Source organism: Gopherus flavomarginatus, chromosome 3, assembly GCF_025201925.1.
Source record: "Gopherus flavomarginatus isolate rGopFla2 chromosome 3, rGopFla2.mat.asm, whole genome shotgun sequence".
NCBI classification, from domain to species: domain Eukaryota; kingdom Metazoa; phylum Chordata; order Testudines; family Testudinidae; genus Gopherus; species Gopherus flavomarginatus.
The window spans coordinates 62,184,781-62,210,511 of record NC_066619.1 but is presented as its reverse complement, the minus strand read 5'-3'; the positions used below and the strand labels follow the sequence as shown (position 1 = coordinate 62,210,511).

At 38.9% G+C, this 25,731-nt stretch overlaps 1 protein-coding gene across 3 annotated transcripts in view; it reads left to right on the top strand.

Annotated features, from left to right (window-relative positions):
* Positions 1–25,731, top strand: part of ELL2 (elongation factor for RNA polymerase II 2) — a 63,469-nt gene that overhangs the window by 31,969 nt on the left and 5,769 nt on the right. For all 3 annotated transcript variants that reach the window (XM_050946834.1, XM_050946836.1, XM_050946835.1), the window contains 5 exons: positions 3,628–3,887; positions 9,754–9,878; positions 10,031–10,124; positions 12,749–13,319; positions 18,127–18,193. In XM_050946834.1, the coding sequence (XP_050802791.1) occupies positions 3,628–3,887; positions 9,754–9,878; positions 10,031–10,124; positions 12,749–13,319; positions 18,127–18,193 (1,117 nt within the window). The remainder of the gene's footprint in view (positions 1–3,627; positions 3,888–9,753; positions 9,879–10,030; positions 10,125–12,748; positions 13,320–18,126; positions 18,194–25,731) is intronic.

The following is a 25,731-nucleotide window of genomic DNA, read 5'->3' as shown; positions in this document are numbered from 1 at the left end:
TCCTACGTAAGAACAGTCATACCACGCCAGACCACTGGTCTCTCTAGCCCAGTATCCTGTCTTCTAACTGGCTGGTGCCTCATTTTTCAGAGGGAAGGAACAGAACAGAACAGGACAGTTATCGAGTGATCCATCCCATCATCCACTCACAGTTTCTGTCAGTTAAGGTTTGGGGATATCCAGAGCATGGAGTTGCGTCTCTGACCATATTGGCTGATATAGCCATTGATGTTCATAGCCATGAACATTTCTAATTCTTCTTTAATCTAGAGTGTGTTGTTTTTTGCTTCACAATGTCCCTTGGTAATGAGTTCCACAGGTTGACTGTGTGTTGTGTGAAGAAATACTTCATTATGTTTGAATCTACTGCTTATTAATTGCATTGGGTGACCCCCTTCTTCATGTGTTGTCTGATAATTCTGTTCTTTACTATAGTTTCAACCAGATTTCTGGTACTGAAGTTAAGCTTACCGGCGTGTACTTGCCAGGATCACCTCACTAGCCTTTTTTAAAAAATTAGCTTTACATTAGCTGTCATCCAGTTATTTGGTACAGAGGCTTATTTAAGCGATAAGTTACAGAACCTAGTTAGTAGTGCTACAATTTCATACGAGTTCCTTCAGAACTCTTGAGTGAATACCATCAGATCCTGGTGACTTATTATTGTAAAATTTATCAGTTTACTCTATTGACACCTCACTCTTGGACAGTTCCTTAGATTTGTTTACCATAAAAGTAATGGGTCTCCCTCACATCCTCTGCAGTGAAGACTGATGCAGATAATTCATTTAGGTTCTCAACAATGATCTTGTCTTCCTTGAGTGCTCCTTGATCATCCAGTGGCCCCACTGATTGTTTGGCAGAGTTCCTGCTTCTGAAGTACTTACAAAAACTAACAATACATTTTTATCATCTCTTGCTAGTTACTCTTCAAATTCTTTTTTGGCCTGCCTAATTATTGACTTGCCAGAGTTTATGCGCCTTTCTGCTTTCCTTGGTATAATTTGACTTCCGATTTTCAAAAGATTTCCACCCCCCAACCATTTCCTTTACTCTGTTTAGCCATGGTGGCCTTTTTTGGTCCTCTTCTATTGTTTGTTTTTGTTTTTGTTTTAATTTGGATATACATTTAGTTTGAGCCTCTGGTCTGATGTGTTTAAATAGTTTCCATGCAGCTTGCAGGTATTTCACTCTTGTGACTGTTCCTTCTAATTTCTATTCAGCTAGCTTCCTCATTATTATTCCCCTTTTGGAAGATAAAAGCTACTGTGGTGGTTTTCTTTGGTTTCTTCCTCCCTACAAGAATGTTAAATTTTAATTACATTATGGTTGATAATACTGATCAGTTCAGGTATGTTCGCCTCTTGGACCTAGTCCTGTGCTCTGCTTGGAACTAACTCAATAATTGCCTCTCCCTCTTGGGTTCCAAGATTAGCTGCTCCAAGAAGCAGTCATTAGTGGTGTCTAGAAATTTTATCTCTGCATCCCATCCTGAGGTGATGTACTCCCAAGTAATATGGGGATAGTTGAAATCCCCCATTATTGTTGGGGTTTCTGGTTTTGTAGGCTGTCAGATTTCCCTGAGCATTGCACAGTTACAGTGAGTCACCATCCTGGTCAGATAGTCGATAGTACATTCCTGATATACACTTATTAGTCAAGCATGGAATTTCTATCCATAGAGATTCTATGAACGTTTTGCTTCTTTTAAGATTTTCAATATATTCGACTCTATGCTTTCTTTCATATATAGTGTCACTCCCCAACCAGTGCAACCTGCTCTCATTCCTATATATTTGAACTCTGGTATTACTGTGTCCCATTGATTATCATCATTCCACCAAGTTTCTATGGTGCCTATTGTTAGGATCAAGATCCTAATTTAATAACAGGCACTCAAGTTCACCCCCTTTGATGTTTTGACTCACATTTGTATATAATCACTTATAATATTTGTCAATATTTAGTTGTCCGCCTGTGTGTAATTGAATGGGACTTTTTTGTACGTACCTTATCAACTTCTATCCTCTCCTCTTTCCTAGGATACATAGTACCCCTTTAATAAATCCTCCCCTAGGGGTTGTCCATCTGAATCACATGCACCTTATGCCTGTCAGCTTTCTGCCAGCCCTTAGTTTAGAAACTCCTCTACAATCTTTTAAATTTTACATGCCAGAAATCTGGTTCCATTTTGGTTCAGGTAGAGCACATCCTTCCTGAATAGGCTCCTCCTTTCCCAGAAGGTTCCCCAGTTCTTAATAAATTTAAAACCCTCCTTTCAGTACCATTATCTCATCCACACATTGAGACCCTGCAGTTCTGCATGTCTGTCTGGCCCTGCGTGTGGAACTGAAACCATTTCAGAGAATGCTATCAAGGAGGTCCTGGACTTTACTCTCTCAAAAATCTAAAAATCTATCTTCAATGAGAGAAGATACCATAACATCTGGAAGGAGGGTTCCAACCACGAGAGAGTTTCCGTCAGCTCCAGCTCGATGTTCTTTTTCCCTGAGATTTTCATTTTCCTCAACAGCACAGAAGCTGTCAGACTGGTGGTGGGACCACTCTACTGTGTCCCTGAAAGTCTCTATATACCAAAGTTATAAAGAATTGGGTTTGGAGGAATGTTCAGCATTTAACAAGTCTCAACTTTACTCCTTGATGGGAGCCAAAATAGTAAACCTGTTACAGTAAAGTTCTTAGCATCAATAAATCTGAGTCCTGACTACAGTGGTAAATATTTAAGTGCTAAAAAAAAAATGCCTGGCCACTTTGTTTTGGTTCTGGTGGCAAAGAGCTGTTACTACTAACCATTTATCTTTATGGAAAAATAGCCTGTTTGATTAAATAAGCTGTCAAACATGTTTAATTCATTATCTTTGGAGGGTGCCTTTACCAACATGAAGTATCACTTGAATTTATTGGGGAACAGTGTTTTCTAGACATGTAAAACTTTTCATTAGAAAGAGCGTTTTTGAAACTTCTATGGATTTGATCCTTTGAACAATGTGTTGCATTTGATGGGTTCTTTCTAGTGAGAAATGTCAGGTCAGTTACATAGATTGTTTGGGTAATGGAGGTAAAATAGTTTCATTTTGGAAATTGTGTGGCACCAGTGATTGGCTCTGACACTCCATTAATCAATTCAGTACTTGGTGTTGAATGTAAGCTTTTTTGTTTGTTTTCCCCCAATAAATTTCACAACCACATGGCTTGTATATTCACTTCCAAGTTATGGTGCTGTTAATATGTAGGTTTGGGTTCCTTAGGCACCAATGGAGAACATGTTACTCACAGGAAGTACTTATTTTCATCCGAGTTTTGTCCTAAGTTAAAACATAAAATATCCCATTAGTTTGATGTTGAACTTTTCTCAGCGTGTAAATTACTTAAGAAAATATTGAAGGCATGCATCTGTATAAACAGAGCAACATATCTTGCTCTCCTAGCAATATCATTTTACATTTGCGTAATTTCATATCAAACTTTTTGAGATCTTAAAATGATGCATTTTATGATACCCTCTTTGGACTAAACAGTACTTGTAAATATAATGCTCTGAGTTAAACTTTGGGTAAATCATACAAAAGCTATTAATTTTTCCCCCTTTTTATATTCTGGACTTAGGTAAAAGAGTACAGATTCGGAAAGCACCACAAAGTATTCCAGATGCAGTGCCTGAGAGGAAAAGGTCAACACCCATCAATCCTGCAAATACAATACGAAAGACCCACGTAAACAACAGTATTTCTCAGCGACCATATAGAGACAGGGTGATTCACTTACTGGCACTGAAGACCTACAAGAAACCAGAGCTACTTGCTCGCTTGCAGAGAGATGGCGTTAATCAAAAAGACAAGAACTCCCTTGCAGCTATCCTTCAGCAGGTGAGAACATCTGGACAGGATGTCTTTCCTGCTCTTTCTGCTCCTTCTCCTGGTTGTTTCTTAATACAGTTCAGGACGTTACTGCCATATTTCATATAAAAAAGTGAGGGTTCACTTTGGTGAATGGCGGACACGTTCATTGATACTGGCTCTTTGATAGACTTCCTGAAAAGCTACCCTGTTTTGTAAGTACTTAAAACAAACTGGAAGTTTAATGAGTTTATAGGGGAAGTTTGTACTATTGAAGACTTCTAAAGCTCTTCATGAGTGTTAAGGAACAATTACTGGGTATATTTTTAGCTATCTTGTTCCTACTGCAGTTTTTTTCCCCAGGAGGCTTACTCTTGTTACTCCAAGCTGCTTAATTGGTGAACATAGTTTCTCTTAACTGTTCAGACTAATTCACTAAGGAACTTATGTTTCCATTGACAAATTTACTAGCCCTTTTTATAAAGAGGAAAGCTATTTTGGGGGTAATGATTATGCAGATTTTTTTTCTCATTTAAACAAGTGTAGTGACCTATAAGTTTGTTGACCTATAAGTTGACCTAACCACATTGAGTTCTATTACAAAATATTTAACCAGCTATCCTGGAATTGAAACTCTCATTTAAATGTTGCAGTAAATGAAAATATTGGGGTTCTCTCACAGAAAATTTCTTTGAATTGTTCGTTCTTCCCTGAAAAGATGAATGATATTTTAGAAGGAACTTCATATCTCTTTGCAAAAGAAAATATATCTGTAACATTACATGTACTGCATACTTTCATGTATGTATATGCATGCAAAGATGGCCGTGGAATTGAAGAAATGAAATCCCTTTTTACACTGCACTGTTCACACATTGCTTAAGCTGTGCACTGGTAGCTTTTGATGTTAGAGGCCTTTGAGTGAATTACAGTTCTGTCTGGAGCCATCCATTATTCCTTCACTTCTTTAACCTCTATTAAGAACATAAGACTGGTCATACTAGGTCAGGCCAATGGCCCATCTAACCCGTATCCTGTCTTCTGACAGTGGCCAGTGCCAGATGCTTCAGAGGGAATGAACAGGACAGGGAAATTTATCGAGTGATACATTCCCTGTTATCCATTCCGAGCTTCTGTCAGTCAGAGCTTTAAGAATGCATGGGGTTGCGTCCCTGACCATCTTGGTTCATAGCTATTGATGGATATATCCTTCATCTTTTTTTTTTTTTTTTTTTTAAATCCAGTTATACTTTTGTCCTTCACAAGATCCCATGGCAGCAAATTTCACAGATTGTGCCTTATGTGAAGGAGTACTTTCTCTTGTTTGTTTTGAACCTACCGTCTATTAATTTCATTGGGTGACCCTGGTTCTTGTGTTATGTGAAGAGGTAAATAACACCTACTTTCTCCACACCATTCATGATTGTATAGACCTCTGTCTTATTCTCCCTTAGTCATCTCTCTTTTTTTTTAAACTGTATAGTCCCTGGCTTTATAATATCTCCTCAGATGGAAGCTGTTCAATACTCCTAATGATTTTTGTTGCCCTTCTCTCTACCTGTTCCAATTCTAATATTTTTTTTGAGCTGGAGCGAGCAGAACTGCATGCAGTATTCAAGGTGTGGGTATACCATGGTTTAATATAGTAGCTTTGATATTTTCTTTCTTATTAGCTATCCCTTTCCTAATGGTTCCTAACCTTCTGTTAGCTTTTTAGACCAGTGCGGCACATTCAGCAGATATTGTCAGAGAATTATCTCTGACTCCAAGATCTGTCTTGAGTAGTAACAGTTATCTTTAGACACCAGCTAATTTAGAACGCATCATTTTGTACAGTTAGTTGGGATTATGTTTTCCAGTGTGTATTCCTTTGTATTTATCAGCATTAAATTTTGTCTCCTATTTTGCTGCACAGTCACCCAATCTTGTGAGATCCCTTCGCAGTGAGCTTTGGACTTCACTGTGTTGAGTAATTTTGTATCATCGGCAAACTTTGCCACCTCACTGTTTACCTTTTTCCAGATCATTTAGGAATATGTTGAACAGCACTTGTCCTAGTACAGATCCTTGAGGGGACCTGTTGTTTATCTCTCTCCACTGTGAAAACTGACCATCTATTCCTTTGGTTCCTATCTTTCAACCAGTGACTGATCCATGAGGACCTTCCCTCTTATTCCATGGCTGCTTACTTTGCTAAAGAGCCTTTGATGTGGGAACTCGTCAAAGGCTTTCTGAAAGTCCAGATACCACTATATCTGCTGGGTAATCCTTGTCCATATATTGGTTGACGCCCTTCAAGAGTTCTAATCGGTTGGAGAGGCATGATTTCTCTTTACAAAAAACATGTTTTATCTTCCCCAACCTATTGTGTTCATCTTTTGTTATCTCCATGAACGTAAGTGGGGTTTTTTTTTGTAGTGGAGTTTTAATTCTTTTGGAGAGGGTAGTGGATTTTTATCCTTCACCAAAATTATCCTTAAGCTTGCGATCTGTAATTTTAGAAATGCTCTTAGACTCCTGGACTCAAAGGGGTGAGTTCTCATTTCATGTCCCATTATAAACAGTTGTGAAAAAAATGCTTGCTAGGATACCTTTTTAATACTCTGCTTTGCCTATCCCCACATTGGCTACCAGGAGGCTGTAAATTTAGTCTCACTTCGTTTTATTCATCTCTTAAAAAAAAATAATAATAATTTGGTATGGCTTAATCCACCACTTACAGAACTCTTTTCATACATATTTACTGTAATTTCATCTCCATAATGGTTAATTCATTGACTTTTAAACCAGGAATAAGTGTCTTGTGTCTATTTGTGAATTGAGCAATAATAAATATTCTTAAATCAGTTTTTCAGAGAGTAAGATTAAATTTATGTAAATTTTAAGTGTATGTAGACTGAAATATTTTTATGCAACTGTTAAAGTGTGTTAGCAATTGTCATTTTCTGTAGGTTACTGTAATAGTTCTAAAAGATTAGGATGGCAGATTTTGAAACTTCAGCCATGGTGTAGCTGCGTAGCAAAGGAATTGGACCTGGATGAAACATGGACACCTTTTTAACCTGAATCAAAGAAAGGGATCGCTAATAAACTTTGTACATCTGCCAGAACAATAAATTAAAAGTTTGAATGGTGTTTTTGTTAAAATGTTCGAGGTCAGATGTCAGTTAATTGTATAGTTTAGTCATAAGCTGTACTTGTATCTTTTTTACTATGACACTGCAGTCCCCTTGTACAACCTACTGATGCTGATATAAAATTCTGAAGGCCAGGCCTGCATAAGTGCACAGTTGGGGAAGGGGGAGAAGGGTTCAATGATTTTTCTCCAATCCATCCGCCCCCCTGACTGCAGTATGAAATATCTGTCTCAATGCCTGCTACCTCCCCAGCACATGCACCTTTCAGAAAAGCGTGCCATGCAAAGTGCTTGAATTACTACTTGGCCTTCAGAAACCAGCAGGGATGGTTGCTGGTTCAGTATAATGCTAACTCGTTTTATTTTTACACTACAGAATTTTTATTTTTAGTTCAGTAATGTTATCATTTCATCAGTTAAGTTCTAATAGACCTTTTATTAGAAAGTGTTATACCACAACTCAGGGGTGGGCAAACTACGGCCCACAAGCTGCACCCCATGGCTTGGCTCCGCTGTAGCCAGGGCGCGGGGCTGGGGGCCGCACTATGCGGCTCCCAGAAGCTGTGGCATGGCTCTGCTCTGGCTTCTACATGTTACAATGGGAGCTGTGGGGGGCAGTGCCTGCGAATGGGGCAGCGTGCAGAGCCGCCTGACTGCACCTCCACGTAGAAGCCAGAGAAGGGACATACCACTGTTTCCAGGAGCCGCTTTAGGTAAGTGCTGCTCGGAGCCTGCCCCAGCCCTGATCCCCCTCCCGCTCTCCAAACCCCTTGATCCCAGCCCGGAGCACCCTCCTTCACCCAAACCTATCATCCCCAGAGCCTGCACCCCCAGCCAGAATTTGCACCCCTACCCGAGCCCTGATCCCCCTCCGAAACCCTTGTCCCTGCCCAGAGCACTCTCCTAAAATCCCAAACTCCTCATCCCCGAGGCCCGCACCCCCTCCTGCACCCCAACCCCAATATTGTGAGCATTCATGGCCCACCATGCAATTTCTATTCCCTTATGTAGCCCTTGGGCCAAAAAGTTTGCCCACCCCTGCCATAAATTGTCTTGAGTATGAAATGTACTTGCTTTTAGCTAGGGGCCGAAACTGAGAGCCTAAACGTAGTTACTGTTTGTACATGTAAGAAAGCGTTCTTTACTGAGAGTACTACAGTTACCTTGCTGTTCCTAACAAATGGGTCTACTCTTTGATTCTGGTAACTTTTAGTGATCCACCATATTGTCTGAAACAAATAAAAGTCTTTACAAGCAAAATATAGGCATATATAAGTCCTAGTATTTGTTTTTTGAAATACAATATCACAACCAGCTATGACAGAATACGTAAAACACTTTAAAAATGAGGCATGTAACAATACAGAACATACCTAATAAATGTACTTGATCCACTAGCACACATTCAGATACCCTCTTTCTTTGAGACTTAGTCCAAATTGTTTTGGGAGGGAAGGCAAATCTGTATAAATCACAATGATTGTGTCCATATGTTTTCAGTGTACAAGACTCTTTAATATCTTGACTAGGAGTAACAGGCAAAGGGCCGGTTTCTGAACTTCAGAGGTCTGTTACAGATAGTACAGTTTGAAGGTCTAAAATGGAATTTGAAGGGGAAAAGTTGCCAAATTAATGCTTTGATGTGGCAGGCATCAGTGAGCGTGGATGTTTACCAACATGACTTTTTTCAAATACACAGTGAAAGGAAGGGGGACCTATCAGACTCTGTCTCTAAAGCAGAGCACTAATAGGATGTATATGCTAATAAACAACAAGGCATTAACTAGTATGGAATTATGAGTACAACATTTTTTCTTGGCATTCATGGATATCTGTTTTGCATGTATGCTTGGGGCTTATCATAGATTTAGGTGTGGAACAGGGCATGTGCATCCTTTCTCAGTTACATTTGTACAAAATTTTACTTGTACCCTTATTGCATGACTAAAATATATTGATGTACATGGCTGAAATTGTTTTATATCTTCATTAAACCAAAACTTTTTAGGTAGACTTTTTAAAAAAAAAAAAAAAAAAAAAAAAAAAAGTCACTCATTAAACTTACAACAGTTTTCTCCCCCTTTCATTAAAGGGAAAATTTAAATGCTGGGTTAAGTGTTGTACTATCTTGACGCTCTCTGGTGGAATGTTACAACGTCATGTGGTTTCTAGGAAGTGTGTATGTACTAAACTTCATGACCCAGTCTCCGGGAAACAAGAATGGCTACCTATTTTTGTCATCATCATTTGGCTAGATAAAACTGCTCTTACTGGCACTGCAGTATGACTTACCACTATTCTCAGAGCTGTGGCAATTTTCTTTTTTTTTTTTTCTGGTGATCTAGCATCATTGATGTCAGCAGAACTGTTGGCTGCTATTCCATTATAAATACAGGAAAAATAGACACTGGAATTATAATGTTCAGACTTGAATGCCTAAAGTTAGAATTCTGCATTTGTATTTAGTCATGTAAATCTGAATAGGTCTGACTAATGCACATTGACCTTCAGATCTTTTGAGAAATCAGGCCATTCTTTTAGAAGTACCTAAATTCACACAGCCAAGATTGAACATTTTTGTATGCCAAAATTTTCACTGTGAAAGGTCTGTTCTTTATTGCCTTTAAAGCCGAAGGCTAGTAAATACAGAATACATTTTCCAAGTTATATTTTCAACCTATATTTAAACTGTCCAATCTACTCTAGTATTATAACTTGTAGATACCGTTAATATTTGTATTTTTAAATATATGTTTGTAGGTAGCCAACTTGAATCCCAAGGACAACTCTTACACTCTGAAGGATTATGTGTTTAAAGAGATCCAAAAAGATTGGCCTGGATACAATGAGATAGACAAACAGTCACTGGAGTTAGTACTTTCTAGGTAAGTTCAATCTTTTTCTTTAACGGTAGCAATAAAAAACTACATTGTTTGAGAAGTAACAGGTTTCTTTCTTCCCAAATAATGTAAGATCTATTAGAGCATCTTTTTCTTGATTTTTTCCTTGTAACCTGGAATATGGGTGATCTTTACAGAAAACTAAATTCATCTCAGAATGCCACCAACACCAGTCATTTGGAATCTCCTCTAAGTTCTTCTAAAGATGCTGCATCTGTTTCTCCTTCCCAGGTATTTAATTTTGTGATTTTCTTTACATTGCAATATGATGCAGTCTGAGTTATACATACGAGTTTTGTATTGGTGTGAAAGCTTTAATAATGTAATGAGAAGGCACCAATACCCCTTCTAATGTCTGAAGAAGGTGAAGCAATTATTTCTATATAATTGGATGGTGGCATAGAATATAACTTAAAAAAATAGTTGCACCATGGAAGACTGTGGAATTGATGTGTGGGTTTTTTTAAAAAATTCTTGTCATGTAGTTCCTAAGAACCTCTAAACTTAATAACCCTGTACAGTTAACATTGTGGTTTATGTTCCTGAAAAATGCAAAATTAAGCAAAATGATGTTAAGCGAATCCAATTTCCCCATAAGAATTAATGTAAATGGGGGGGAGGGTTAGGTTCCAGGGAAATTTATTTTCACCAGACAAAAACTAATAGACCTAATCTATCTAATCTAGTTTTAAACAATTTAATACTGTACACAGTAATGATTGTGAAGGTGGGTTGAGGTGGTGGAGGATGGAAGAGGATGGGATATTTCCCAGGGAATGCCTTTCTGCTAAATGATGAACTAGCAGTCGGCTGAGCCCTCAATGGTTAACACATGTTGTTAATGTAGCCTCACACTCTACAAGGCAGCACAAATGGAGGGAGAGGAGACAGCATGGCAGACAGAGACACGTACCCTGTGTGTGTGTGTGAGAGACAGAGAGATGTGCATTGCTCCTTTAAGCTGAACTGCCAGCTGTTGCACAGGGAACTTAGGGGAGCTGATGGCGGGCTGCCAGTCCACCCTGGTTCCAAGCCTCCACCAGCTAGCTCCAATAGGCAGCTTTTCCTGCAAGCAGTGGACAAAGCAGGCGGCTGCCAAACAACATTATAAGGGAGCATTGCGAAACTTTAAACTAGCATGTTCTCTAATTCATCAGCAACAAAACAATGTTAACTGGGATGACTTTAAGTGAGGAGTTACTTATTTAGAGATCAGATAGCATTGTAATAAACGAGACTTCTATGTAGATGGCTCATAAAATGTTTTGTGAATATAGATTCTCAAACTGCCTATTGCTATGGTATCTGAACTCGTAAGTAACCATACAAAATGTAACTGTTAATAGCATGCTGGCAAAAGTTGTGTCCTTACTCATGGTTGAACTTGTCCTCAGAGGCTTAACTTTTTAGATGTCAGTCACTTTCTGGTTGTTAAATACTTAGACAAAAAATATACCTCATATATTGCCAAACAGTTTACCTTGGTGTGTCTTGGTACTTCAGATGAAGGCAAAGTATTTGTATTACTTGACTCTCGTACCCTGTTGCATGCTGTGGGTGTTCGGTCCTTCTGTACTGTCATATTTTGATATTTCTGGCATGCAGGCATTTTTATGCTGCAGCCTTTTAACCCTTAGTTTAAATGCAGTATCTGGCCTGGACAGGACAGAACTAAGGTGTTTTAGGGCAGCAATATTCTGTTTCTGGAAAATATACTTTATTTTTGCTGTGGGTGTTATTGAGATATCAGTTTATGATTAAGTGTAGTCCACTGGTAAAAGGATGGAACGGAGTTAGACGATCTGGGTTCTAGATTCAGCCTGGCTGCAGGTGTCAGAGACCTTGGATAAATCACTGATTTCTCTGTGCTTCCCTTGTTCAGCTATAAAACTGAGATAATACCCACTTTAATAACGCACTGGGAGACTTTCGATGAAAAGCACTATTTAAGATAATTTCAATGATTGCAGTGAAAATATAAAATAGCACTATAGCAAAGGCAGTAGAAGAGCATTCTAAAAATGATTGGGAGGTGCTTTCATTTGCTGTTTCAGGACAGGTGAAACTAATACTGAACATCCTATACTGAGGCTATTAACATATTTGGGACAGGAAATAAAAATACATACCTGTTTCTTGCCAACTTTGGCTACTGTTTCTCATGGTAACAGTGAAATAGTATAAATTGTGTGGTTCTGTCTTCTCATCTGCTCCAACACACGCACATTGAATCTGGAAGTAATTCAGCTGGTGTGGTACAGAGCTGTGCCTGTCACTTCTGATCAGAGGCACTGCTTTGTACTGAAACATAAGCAATATATGCTTGTTAAGCAGACTGACCTGAGTCAGATAGTATTTCAAAAGATCTCCAGTATTCTCTGAGGATAATTTAGACCCCAGGCTCCCTATAGCAGAAACTAGATTTTTCCTTGCCACTTCTTAAGGTTTAGGATTTCTGATAAGCACACTGTTCCACATTGGTTGGAACTGCTTGAATAAAACAGACTATATGGAGACAGCAACTGTTTACTTACTGAATGTATCTGCACTGCACAAATATCTAGAGTACTGACTAACCTGCCATGTTCCAGCATGGACTGTGATACTTCCCCAGACAATGTCTTATGTGGTTCCAAAGGCTTGGTCACAGATCTGAAGGGGATCTTCTCAGGATAACCATTTTTTTAAGGCTATCTAGATTTATTTAAGCATGCAACAAAGCACATGTAGCTGTAATGATCTTCATCTTATCTAAAGATAAACTAGCAAGCATAAGAGACTAGGTTTTAATCAGTTTATTTTAGATGTTCCTTAGAATTGGACTAAATGGAAACTAATAGTCTTTTTTATTGCAGAAACGCCTGTTGGATTCAGATTTTATTGATCCTTTAATGAATAAAAAACCAAGAATATCTCACCTTACCAATAGAGTTCAACCAACATTAAATGGTCACTTGACAGCTTCCAATGAGAGAGCTGCTGCTGCACCACCACCTCCCCCTGCAGTCGCTGCCACCCCAGCTCCTCCAACACTTCCTTCAACTCGCCTTCCTGTTTCAAATCCTCCTCAGCCTGTAAACTCTAACTCCAATTCCCCTAGCACTCCTGAAGGCCGGGGGACTCAAGACATGCCTGTTGATAGTTTTAGTCAGAATGGCAGCAGCATCTTTGAGGACCAGCAAGAAAAATATACCTCTAGGACTCCTTTGGAAATGCCAGCACCCACTGCAGTTGAGTTAGCGTGTCCAAAGTCAACAGATGAGATACATTCAGTGTTGCACAAAAAATCGAAAAAGAAGTCAAAAAAACATAAGGAGAAGGACCAAATCAAAAAACATAACATGGAGAGTACTGAAGAAAAGGAGAGAGACCTTAAGAAAGAAGAAATTGTCAAGCTGAAAAATTCCAGTTTGGATTCAAGTGAAGGTATTTAAAGTGCTGCTTTTTTAAATTACTTTATGGATAAGTGAGACTGATCTGGTGGGTAAAACAATGGACCAGAAATAAGACCTCAGTTCCACTCCTAACTGCCACTGACTCACTAAACTTTGAACAAGTTACTTAACCTCTCTTGTCTGCCTCCTTCCCTAGCTGTAAAATGGGAATAATGATAGTTACCTGCCTTAACATATAGCAATTTTCACCTGAACCAAAGTACAAATTATTACCTTACCAAGGTTTAAGGCTATATCAAAACAAAGGGGAGGAATGGCACATACACAAGTACAGTTATATTGGCACTCCAGACAAAATGTTCTTCAATTTTTATTTTTGGTCAGATTGACTTCAACTTTTGAATAACAGGAATAATTCATATTTTTAAAAAAATTATAAACAATTCATTGTTGGAAGGAATTGTTGGATAATCAAAAAGAACAAAAAAGAATACTACTCTGGTTTTGTTTCATAAACTACAAGGTGTTTACATACCACTTTGAGTGCAGGGCAGTTTAATTAACAGCTGTGTTAGGTCAAATCAATTTATCAATGGGGATCGGTACTGTTGATGTTTACTGCATTCTTCAGAGAATTGACTGTGACTTCATGGCTGTGGAAGAAAAGTAAACTAACTGAAATTTGATCGACCTTACAGTAAACATTGTTATTGAGAACATTGTACTGTGTGATTCATTTCACAGTGGCTAGGAGACCAACCCACAGAAAATTAATGAATTTTGCAAATTAACAAGTAAAAGTACACACTAAGGGCAAGAGATAATATTGAATAACATACAGTTAACTGCAATTTATTTTTAATTATAGTACAGTAGCAATTATAATTTTGTTTTAATTTTTTTTTTTTTTAAATCTAGCATAGTAAATCTTTACCCCAGAGTATTCCAGATCTCTGAGAGTTGGGAAGAGAATCTCAGTTTTCTCTTCACAAAAAACCTTGCAGTTTACTCAGATGGTACTAAAGTCTTGATTTGGAAACTTGTCTCTTTCATGCTCCAGAAATGGTTCTTACAACTACTTAAAGTAGCAGTGGAGGAGATATAAAAATCTTTTAATCCTGCTTGCAAAACCAAATAAAAGCTTACCTAATACATTTTCTTTCCTAGTGCTTTTAAAAAAAAAAAAGTTGTGGAATGTGGCTGTTAATTCAAAATCCATAAGATATCAGTTGGAGCTACAAAGTGTTAATTGACATTTATTAAACAAATGTCAAGTGTGAGTAAGAACAATTCCTTTAATCTTGCATTTCACGTTTTAAATATTTTGTTAAATCAGAAGCCAGATTCAGCCCTCACCTAGTCTAAAACTATTGTTTCATTTCTGGAAACAGAGCTGACTGTGTGGATTGGACTCTCTTTGAAGGCTCTTGTAGACTGAAAATCCTTGTGCTCTGTACATCAGTATGTGATAGCATTCAGGATGCTATAGGTCAATTACAGAATTCTAAATGCCTAGTGAAATTCTATATTGTGCCTTAAATTGATATTTATATTGCTAGAGCACCCCACAACCTGCTGGGCACATTCAGAGGAAGACCTAGTAATAAAATATTTTTATTTAAAAAAAATACTTATTCCTTTTTAAAACTGAATTTTTGTTCATAGTACTGAAATTTGGATCACATAGGTTTTATTTGTATAATAAAATTAATTTATTTTGTATATCTCACTGAATTGATAGTTACTGTTAAACTTTGCACTTCTCTTCTTATCTGTAAAAACTCTGTGCTGATTAGGCCTCAGCTGGAGTATTGTGTCCAGTTCTGGGCGCAACATTTCAGAAAAGATGCGAATAAATTGGAGAAAGTCCAGAGAAGAGCAACAAAAATGATTAAAGGTCTAGAAAACATGACCTATGAGGGAATATTGGAAAAAAAATGGGTTTGTTTAGTCTGGAAAAGGCAAAACTGAGAGGGGACATAAGTTTTCAAGTACATAAAAGGTTGTTACAAGGAGGAGGGGAGAAAAATTGCTGTTAACTCTTAAAGATAGGACAAGAAGCAATGGGCTTAAATTGCAGTAAGGGGTTGGTTTAGGTTGGACATTAGGAAAAATTTCCTAATTGTCAAGGTGGTTAAGCATTGGAATAAATTGTCTAGGGAGGTTATAGAATCTCCATCATTGAAGATTAAGAGCAGTTTAGACAAACAATTGTTGGGGATGATCTATATAATGAGTGCGGGTACTTGACTGGATGATCTTTCGAGGTCTCTTCCAATCCTATGATTCTATAGTACAAAGAATGCCACTTATAGGAAGAGTAATCACTTGGTATAAATATAATTGCTTTACTCACATACTTCTGGGCTGAATCATATACTTACAGATCTCTAACTGTTGGAGCCTGCGTGAGTGCTTTGGCCAGAATATTCTGTGGTTCAAAATAACTCAATGTTCTGCACTACAAGGGTAACACTAACTTATCGTCTGTGGGGTAGAGTGTTCAAAAACTTGTTAGCGAAACTAAATTTGTAATGTTGTGTTTTACCAGTAAGTTTTAAACACCCATCCCACGTATGAAAATATACTTATTGAATAACAACATAAAAATGGCCATACTGGGTCAGACCAATGGTCAGTCTAGCCCAGTGGCCTGTCTTCTGACAGTAGCAAGTGATAGATGCTTTAGAGGGAATAAACAGAACAGGGCAATTTATCGAGTGGCCCATCCCATGTCGTGTTTACTCCCAGGTTCTAATAGTCAGAAGTTTAGGGATATCCAGAGCATGATGTTGCTTGCGTCCCTTACCATCTTGGCTAAGCCATTGATGGGCCTATCTTCTGTGAACTTATCTAATTTTTTTTTGAACCCAGTTATATCATTGGCCTTCACAAAATCCCTTGCCAACAAATTCCACAGGTTGACTGTATTGTGTGAAGAAGTACCGTATATACTCGTTCATTAGCCCATTCGTTTATAAGCCAACCCCCAAAAATAGATAGGTAAAAGTAGCAAAAACTGTATGACCCTTTCATAAGCCAACCCTATATTTCAGGGGTTGGAAAACTTTGGCTCCTGGGCCATCAGGGTAAGCCACTGGCAGGCTGGACATTTTGTTTATCTGCAGCATCTGCAGGCATGGAGCCCCTCAGCTTTGTGGCTGTGGTTTGCCGTTCCCAACCAATGGGAACTGTGGGAAATGGCACACCACTTCCCACAGCTCCCATTCGTTGAACAGCGAACCGCAGCCACAGGGAGCTGAGGGTCTCCATCCCTGCAGGGTCTCTGCATAAACAAAACTACAGTGTATTAGATCAGGGATCAACAACCTTTGGCACGTGGCCTGCTGCTCCAGGCCAATGGGGGCAGCAGGAAGTGGCGCGGGCCAAGGGATGCGCTGGCCGCCTCTTCCTGCTAACCCCATTGGCCTGGAGCGACAAACCGCAGCCAGTGAGAACTGTGATCAGCCGAACCTGCGGACATGGCTGGTAAACAAACCGTCTCATCCCACCAGGGTGCTTACCCTGGTGGGCTGCAGGTCAAAGGTTGCTGATCCCTGTATTAGATATTCAGTTCAATGATTCCATAGAGTTTAAAATCATCAAATTTTGGTGTAGACCTGTTTATAAGCTGACCTCCACTCTTTGATGTCACTTTTTTACCAAAAATATTCAGCTTATGAACGAGTATATATGGTACTTGCTTTTGTTTGTGTTAAACCTGCTGCCTGTTAATTTCATCCCATGACCCCTGGTTCTTGTGTTACGTGAAGGGGTAAATAACACTTCCTTATTCACTTTCTCCACACCATTCATGCTTTTATAGACCCCTCTTACCTTTTAATTTTTTCTTTTCTAAACTGAACAGTCCGCATCTTTTTAATCTCTCCTTGTATGGAAGCTGTTCCATGTCCCTAATTTTTGTTGTCCTTCCCTGCGCCTTTTCCAATTCTAATATATCATTTTTTACATGAAGTGACCAGAACTGCATGCAGAATGCATGGGGTGGGTCTTCTATGGTTCTGTATAGTGGCATTATGATACTTACTATCGTCCGTCTATCCCTTTCCTAATGGTTCCTTACATTGTTAGGAATGTGAGAAGAATTTTAAAACACAGGCTCTTCCTAAAGTAGAGGAAATAGTCCCATTTGTATTGCTGGCAAACAGTTGGATTATTTAGTGATTACATTACTTTCATAACACCTTCCTGAAGAGTAACATATTGTCTTGCTTTTTTTACTTGTAAAAACCAATGTTGCCATATTAATGAGGAAATCTTCTGTTCAAAATTAAAGCCTGAATGCTAATTAGATTTGCATAAAATGCTATAGGGATTTCTTTTGTACAGAAAGTGTTCAAATTAAATTATAAACTTGGCTTACCCATAGTTGGGGGAGGGTTGGGTAGGGAAGCTTGCACCAAGAAAAGCACTTTGGCTTTCTACCCTAATGTCCTTTAGTTTGGTCCTGTGAGAGTTGCATATTGATGTAAAAATTCTAGCTCCTATTGTGTGACCGCATCTGCCACCTCAGATTTTGAATTGTTGTGCAGATGCCACAATTTATCTGGATAATACAAGGTTGACCTTGGGTTAAGTTTGCATTATTTTGTTGTACAGATTCTACAGTAGCCAGTGTGCTTTAAACTCCTGGTATTACCTATTGTAGAGTTGGTCATATAGCCCCTATTGTAAATATTCAGTTGTGCTCTTTACTCATGATTACATGGTGAGACAAAAATAGAATTCCTGGGAAGAAGTGTTCCAGACACTTCAAATTTGGATCACATTAGGTATATTAGAATCTTGTTATATGTCAACTTTTTATTTCCATATAGGTGTTAAAGAGACTTGCACTGACTCTGCAGATCCTTCATCAACAAGTGAACTACCAGACTACTTTGTGTAAGTAAAATTATGCCTAAGATTGACATAATTCATGCAGTGCACTAACAGGCAGTTCAAAAATCAACCGTGAAAGGTCTTACTTAATTAGAAAATGAAGTTACCAAAATGTAACTTTTTAAAGGGCCCTGTCAATGCTGCTGGTTCTAAAAGTAGTGCCACACTATTTGAGCACAAGTGTGCGTATTGAACCTTCTCTGAGCTTGTCCATTTAGTTCTTGAGCAAGAACCATTAAATATCTAATTTTTTTTTCTGAAGTGCTTTAAAAGTGAAGTTCTTGAGCAGACAGGGTATTGAAATAAAGCAATAAAGTGGATGGTAGACTTGCTCCCAACTTAATGGTTAGATTGGCCAGCAGGGATTAGAATCGTTAGTTTTGAATATTTTCTTTATTATATTAAATACTTTTTATTGAACATACATAGTTAAATGACTCTCTTCATCAAAGAGTTTACAGCCAGGGTGGATTAAAAACTGAATTAATCATTTTTTTAAATTTAAAATTTTTTTTAAAATCTGCCTTAAATTATATTTGAAGTTTACAATCTATTAAGTCCTATGCTTACTGCGATTAAGGTTATTTTTTCACAAGTATTTTTCCTAAAAGTCATGGACAGGTCACAGGCAATAAACAAAAAATCATGGAAGCCCATGGCCTGTGTTTGACTTTACTTAAAATACCCTGAGGAGTGGGGTGGGCAGGAGGTTTAACAGTCAGAGTCTGCTGGAGGCTGACTGCTGGCCGCTACTCCAGCCCCAGCGCTCTTCCTGCAATGTTGACCCAGCCCTGGCTGAAGCCAAAGATGTCACGTGGAGGTCCTTTGAAGTCATGGAATCCATGACAGAATCAGATCCTTAATTATGATCTATTCCAATAACTTCAGTAGCATGAATTCAGTATTTCATTTACTATTTGTGATATATAATTATTCTCACAGGACAATGACTGTCAAGTATCACTGCTTTCTCAGCTACATTTAAATCAATGTTTCCTACCTGCTAATTTAATTCATGATTTAAACTAGTCCACCCTGCATACAGCCAAAGACCTCAGTCCTATGAATGCTCGTGCACATGGGTAACGCTTTTCCCTTGGGCAGTATCATTGAAATCAGTGAGGCAACTTAAATGAGTCAAGTTACTGATGTGCACAAGTGTTTGCAGGATGGAGCCCTAAACAGATTACTGATGAATAGGGCCCTAGCAAATTCATGACCACGAAAAACTTGTCACGAACTTTGAAATCTGGTCTCTCGTGTCCTTTTACCCATACCATACAGATTTTATTGGGGGGAGACCAGTGTTTCTCAAATTGGGGGTCCTGGCCCAAAAGAGTTGCAAGAAGGTCACAAGGTTATTTTAGGTGGGGGTTGGGATATTGCCACCCTTACTTCAGCGCTGCTATCAGAATTGGGCGGCTGGAGAGCAACAGCTGTTGGCTGGGTGCCCAGCTTTGAAGACAGTGCCCCACCAACAGCAGCACAAAAATAAGGATGACAATACTATACAATGCCACACTTAATTCTACACTGCTGCCTTCAGAGCTGGACGGCCAGAGAATTGTGGCTGCTGACCTAGGGCCCAGCTCTGCAGGCAGCAGCACAGAAGTAAGGGTGGCAGTACCATACCAGGCCATCCTTACTTCTGTGCTGATGCTGGCAGCTGCTCTGCCTTCAGAGCTGGGCTCCTGGCCAGCACCCGCCGCTCTCCAGCTGCCCAGCTCTGAAGCCACCAGCACCAGCGCAGAAGTAAGGGTAGCAGTACCATAACCCACACACACACCACAAATAATCTTGCAATCCCCCCCCCACACACACACACACATATCTTTTTGGGTCAGGACCCCAACAATTATTACACTGTGATATTTCAGATTTAAATATCTGAAATCATGAAATATACAACTTTTTAAAAATCCTGTGACCGTGAAATAGACCAAAATGGACCGTGAATTTGGTAGGGCCCTACTAATGAAGCACTGATAGAAAAGATGAAAACATTTTTTTATTTAAACTTTTCCCTATAACATTTACTTTATTTGTACCCAGCTGTTAGCCCTTACCTTTAACAGTTTAATTATAATACGTATAAAATTGTCTACTAATTGTTTTAACCCTATCTGCAATCAAATTATGGGTAAGCCTCACTTTGTGACATCTAAACTGACTCCATTTATTCCTAAAGACTTCCACAAGACAAAATGTTCCTCCTCTCTCAGCATAGATGAAAATAGCAAGTGATTTGAGGACCGCTGCTCCACTAGGCTAACGTTCCCCTTGGGAGTTGTACTGTCTTTCACGTACTTGAGGGCTTTGTGTTGTAGAGTGGCTCAAGTTTGTCTGGTGTTGGGGCCAGGCAAGGAACTGGCCAGTCATGCCATACACCTTAACATGCTGCTTCCTGCTGAGTTTCCTCCTAATCTAAGGCCTAGCGTTTCATGTTTTTTTCTGTGATAAAGAACAATTTGTCACTCTGTAAGTGGAGTGGATGAGGTTTTCTGCCCTGCTTTCAATATATCAGAGGTTTGTTCTGAGCAAGATGTCTTCCTCACCTGCTATGTTCGTGTTCTGATATTCCAGTGAAGTCATGGCACTGTTTAGGACTTCACAATTTCCACAACAGGTTGTGATGTAATAAATTCAGGACTGACGTCCTTGCAAGATTAAGTAATGCGAGAAGATGGGCTATGACCAAACAAATCCTGGCTTAAATATATACCTCTACCCCGATATAACGCTGTCCTTGGGAGCCAAAAAATCTTACCGCATTATAGGTGAAACCGTGTTATATCGAACTTGCTTTGATCCGCCAGAGTGCATGGCCCGCCTCCCCCGGAGCACTGCTTTGCCGCGTTGTATCCGAATTCATGTTATATCAGGTCGCGTTATATAAGGGTAGAGGTGTAGTTTTTGTATTGCTACAAATATGTAAGAAACTAAAACGGGACTGAGGGATTTCAGTGAATGTTTGAATACTTTCACCAACATAAAAGTTCCTTTGTACAGTATGTTAAAGTTGAACTTGTCAACCGTTTTGTCTCTTTAATGGTCTTTATCACTATAACATTATATATAGTGTGTGTATACAGTTTATATATAACTGTAACCTTACTGCATTTCAGTTAAATAATACAGCTTTGGCTAACTTGTTGAAAATATCTGTACAAAAGACACATTAGCAATAATCATGAAATATGTGGTCAGCTATGTTTCTATATGAGCTACATATATCTAACTACAACTTTACATTCCCTGCACCTTGCATGAACATTCTGGGTTTATCTGGCATGAAAAGAACACCAATTTCAGTTAAATCATAGGAACACTTCTCTGTTTCTGTGATATACAGTTTTAGCCCTGTAGGAGCCTGAAGCCCTTGTTTTTTCTAAACTAAACTAAAGCAGCACCACCTTTAATAGGCAAATAGTTGGAAGTCAGCACTTTTTTAGTGGAACACAGTACTTGATGTATTTCTAAAGGGGGAGATTTTTGACCTGGTGCATAGTTTATAGTTTCCAAACTTGCCTTGGACTTAAAAAAACAAAAACAAAACAAAACAAAAAGCTCTTTAGAGAATATTGTAATGCTACGTCACCGATGTCATCCACTCAGAAACTGTGTTAAGTTACCATAGGCTGAACATGACATTGCTGCAGAAAATAACCCTTTTACCATAAAACTGCTCACCGAAGAGCTGCGAAAATTAGGAGACCTTGATTCAAAATTTAAGGTTGAGCTTTCTGAAGAGTACACAGAGCCTTGGTTATGACAACACAGTGAGAAGTAAAAATGTATCAGCAAACACATTTTTCCACTTGCATATGGCACCTAGAAACTAGAGTGGTGAGCATATTCAATTGAATAAATAGGTGAGAAGAACTGCTAATAAATCTTAATTTTAGCTCCTTTACTCATTCCATAGCAGATTATGTGAAATTTTTCAATATGCCAAAAATGTAAGATTTAGCTGTGTAAGTCTTGTCTTGGCACAGCTAAATGTTGAACATTTTCTAGTATTTAAGAACTTGTCTCAGACTGAAACAACTATTGTAGCAGAGCCAATCTGTTGGCTAAATATGTATTCCTAGAACCTTTAAAAACCAATATTTACCAGTATTCCTTGGAACAGTTTTAAAAATTCTACATATAGCTTCAGCATTTGTTCAGTAGCTGTTTTTTACTGTTTTATTGGTGGCTTTACATTTTTCTTCAAAATGTAAAAATCAAATATCTTTCCCAGCTCCAGTTGTGCTACTAACAAAGCACTCTTCTGCTATTCTGTGAAGTTTTTTCTTTTATACCAGAAACTACAAAAAAGTTAACATGGGTTTTTTTTAAATTCATTCCTCAACTTAAAGAATGAAAATAAATTTGGCCCTGCTTTCAGACTCCTTTCTCTCTTAATTCCTTGCCCCCTGGAGCAATTGATAATCTTGCCCCTCCAACAGAGCTAATATGGCAGAGCAAGACAAGTACCAAAATACTAATAGATGCATGTATGGGTCTAGAGTGAAGCTACAAAGCCACCACCCAAGTGTGGTGATGACAAAGCTAACTTACAACTTGATGTGTGTGGGGGGAGGCGGGGGCAAATCACATTGTTACAGCTGGGAAGAGAAAGAGATTCCACTTCATGTAGGAATGTTGCTGTTTTTCAAATTTGTTTCTGTTCTGATTCAGAATGTAAATTAGAAATTTTCTGCAAAAGGGGATGGAGCAGTCCACTTGGCAGACCCTGGAAGCCCTGTGGTCAAGGAACCAGAGCAGCAAGCTGGCAGGAAACTAGGCAGTGTCATCAGAAACCAGCCTGGTTTCCAAAATTGAATGATATACCCAAAGCAATTTGATTTTGACAAATTGGCAAATTCCATTAGAAACCTGTGTAGTTGGAACTTTTCTGACCAGCTGTAATTATTACATTAAGGCAATGATAACACATGCATGGAGTTAGCATGGAAATACTGTCCAGCTTAATGACACTCCTACACTGATCAGAGTTGATAAGACCCACGTGACTTCATTTTGCTTTTGCATAGAAAATAAAATAAATCAGGTCTATACTCCACTCTAGTGTGTTCTCCTTTTCATGTGGGCTCCTTCTGCTTTACAGTAATGGTACTACTTTGCTTGCGCACTCGATTCAGTGATTGCTGCAAAATAAGAGTTTTCTTCTATCTTATTTACCCATATGAAATATCTGCTTGTAAATCACCATAGCTGCAATGGATCAGTCTCTGTTGTGCCAATTAAATTCAATATAACCTAACAATAAATGTTTATTTTTAAATGGACTATACTAACTCTAGCTATATGTAGTGTAACGTACTGCCTCTAGCAAAACAACCAAGGATTATACAAAAATAGGTCACAAAGGGAGATGAATAAACATGGATTGAAGTGTATTACTAAACAGAACAAGCCTATTACATTTAAAGAAAGAGTAGTCTTTGGATTACAGTTGGTTTTGATTTTGTATATTGCCTATATTTCCTACAATATGAATTTTAATGTAGAAAGACACTCTTGTTCTCATCTTATTCAAAATTACCATTTCATCAGCATTTCCTGAAAAGTTGAAGGGTACAAACTGTGTTTACTGGGCGTCTTCTATAAGAACATTAAGCAGCAGCTTTTAGAACAACACTGTTAGTTGCATTTGAAAACTACTTCCTAAATCGCTCTTAATTTGGACCAGATTGTATCTGTAGTGGTTGAGAAAACAAATGTCTTTTCTGATTCAATCTTGAACAGGTCTCATAGATTCTGGAAGTACTATTGGAGTATTTGGGCTATGACCAGTTGTATGATTCATGTTCTCCTGGCCTTTTGCTATCTACCAGAGACAAATCTATCAATCCCCTTCAGGAGAAACTTGCAGATAAATTGCTTAAAAAAAGAATGAGTGAGATAAGCTGGTGGCAAAGCAGTTCTGCTGATACTTTGAAGTCAAACTTTCTTGATCCCTGTCAGCCTGCTCATTCTTTTTAGAGCCTGGATGTAGAACAGACTACTTAAAAATCTGACAGCTGTCTCTAACCATTGATCATTTTTAAGAACATGATTGTTTTTTTCCTTGTTTAAAGACTCAAGGGGATTGGGTCTGAACGCACCAGAGATTGGTGGGGGGAAAAGGACAGGGTGGGGGAAGGTTAATTCCTCTTTGTTTTAAGATCCAAGGAGTTTGGATCAGTGTAGCCTCTCAGGGTAACCCAGGGAGGGGAAAGTCTGGGTGGAAAAAGAGGGGGGAGAAGGCTAATTTCTCCTTGTGTTCAGATCCAAGGGGGTTGGGTCTTGGGTTCCCCAGGGAAGGTTTTGCGGGAACAGGAAGTGTGCCAAATACTATATTTTTGGCTGGTGGCAGCGTACGAAATTTAAGCTGGTAATTGAGATTAAAAGTGATCATGCAGGTCCCCACTTTTTGGACGCTAAAGTTCAAAGTGGGGAAAGAACCTTGATACCCCCCAAAATGGACTTTACCTGGGTGGATTCGCTGTGGGAAGCACACGGAAAGTCAGAGGATGCTGAATGCTCCAAGGAGAGACCCAGGAGGTGAAGACATGTGAGCTTCTTGCCCTAATAACATCTGCTCCAAGGGAGAGGAGACTCCTCAAAGTCCTAACTGGCTTTGTGAGGAGCAGTTCCAGAGCATCTCCTGGGGACTCCATGACAACTGGTGCCCGCAGTGGGATGTACTGCACCCTGTGAATGGCGCTGCTTGCAGTAAGTGAGCAGTAAAACAAAGGGTACCTCTGGATCATGAAAGGAATAGATGGAGGTGCTCCTGCTCCATTACTTTATCTGAGAGCATCCAGAGAGTGTACTGCTGAGCAGTGTCTCATCTGCCCTAAATGCTGCTGTTGTACCCTTCTGCTCAATGTATGTAGGGCACTTGGGATTGTAGTGCCTCTGGCGACACGGACATAGTAGTTGATGGGCTTTCCCAATGTCTGGTCAGAATAAAGGTTTGGATGAGGGCCAGTTGGCTGAGGCTAAAGTCAGCCATGACCAAAGGTGGTGGTGTATTTGGGAGACCTGGAAAAAAGACAAAGATTATATCTACTCTCTTGATTGTTTGCCTACTTTTAATCACACGCATAGGCCTTGCTAGGTCCTCAGCTACTTTAAGGGATCTGGTAGCATCAGTGGCCAGAAGCATTTTTTTGTGCCTGGCAAGGTTTTGATAGTCCCTTTCAGTTGCAGACCTCATCACAGCTTGTTTTGTGTTGCCTATCGTGTACCACAGATTCTTTAGATGAGTTTGACCCTTACTTAATACAGCACAATCATTAGGATAAAATATTAATTTAACTTCCTATTCAAGAGTGACACATCTGCCAAATCTTGAAATAAATTATTGTATCAATTCAAGCCCTCCAAATGCCAGCAAAAAAACTGGTCTGCTTATGCAGCATTCCCAGAAGGTAAATACACTTTGCTCTAGCAGATCAATACAGGAAACAAATTCTGAAATTAAGGGGCCATCACAGGAAATGAGTTGCTAGCAGCTGCACTCTTATTTAAACAGAGGTGTTAGTTCT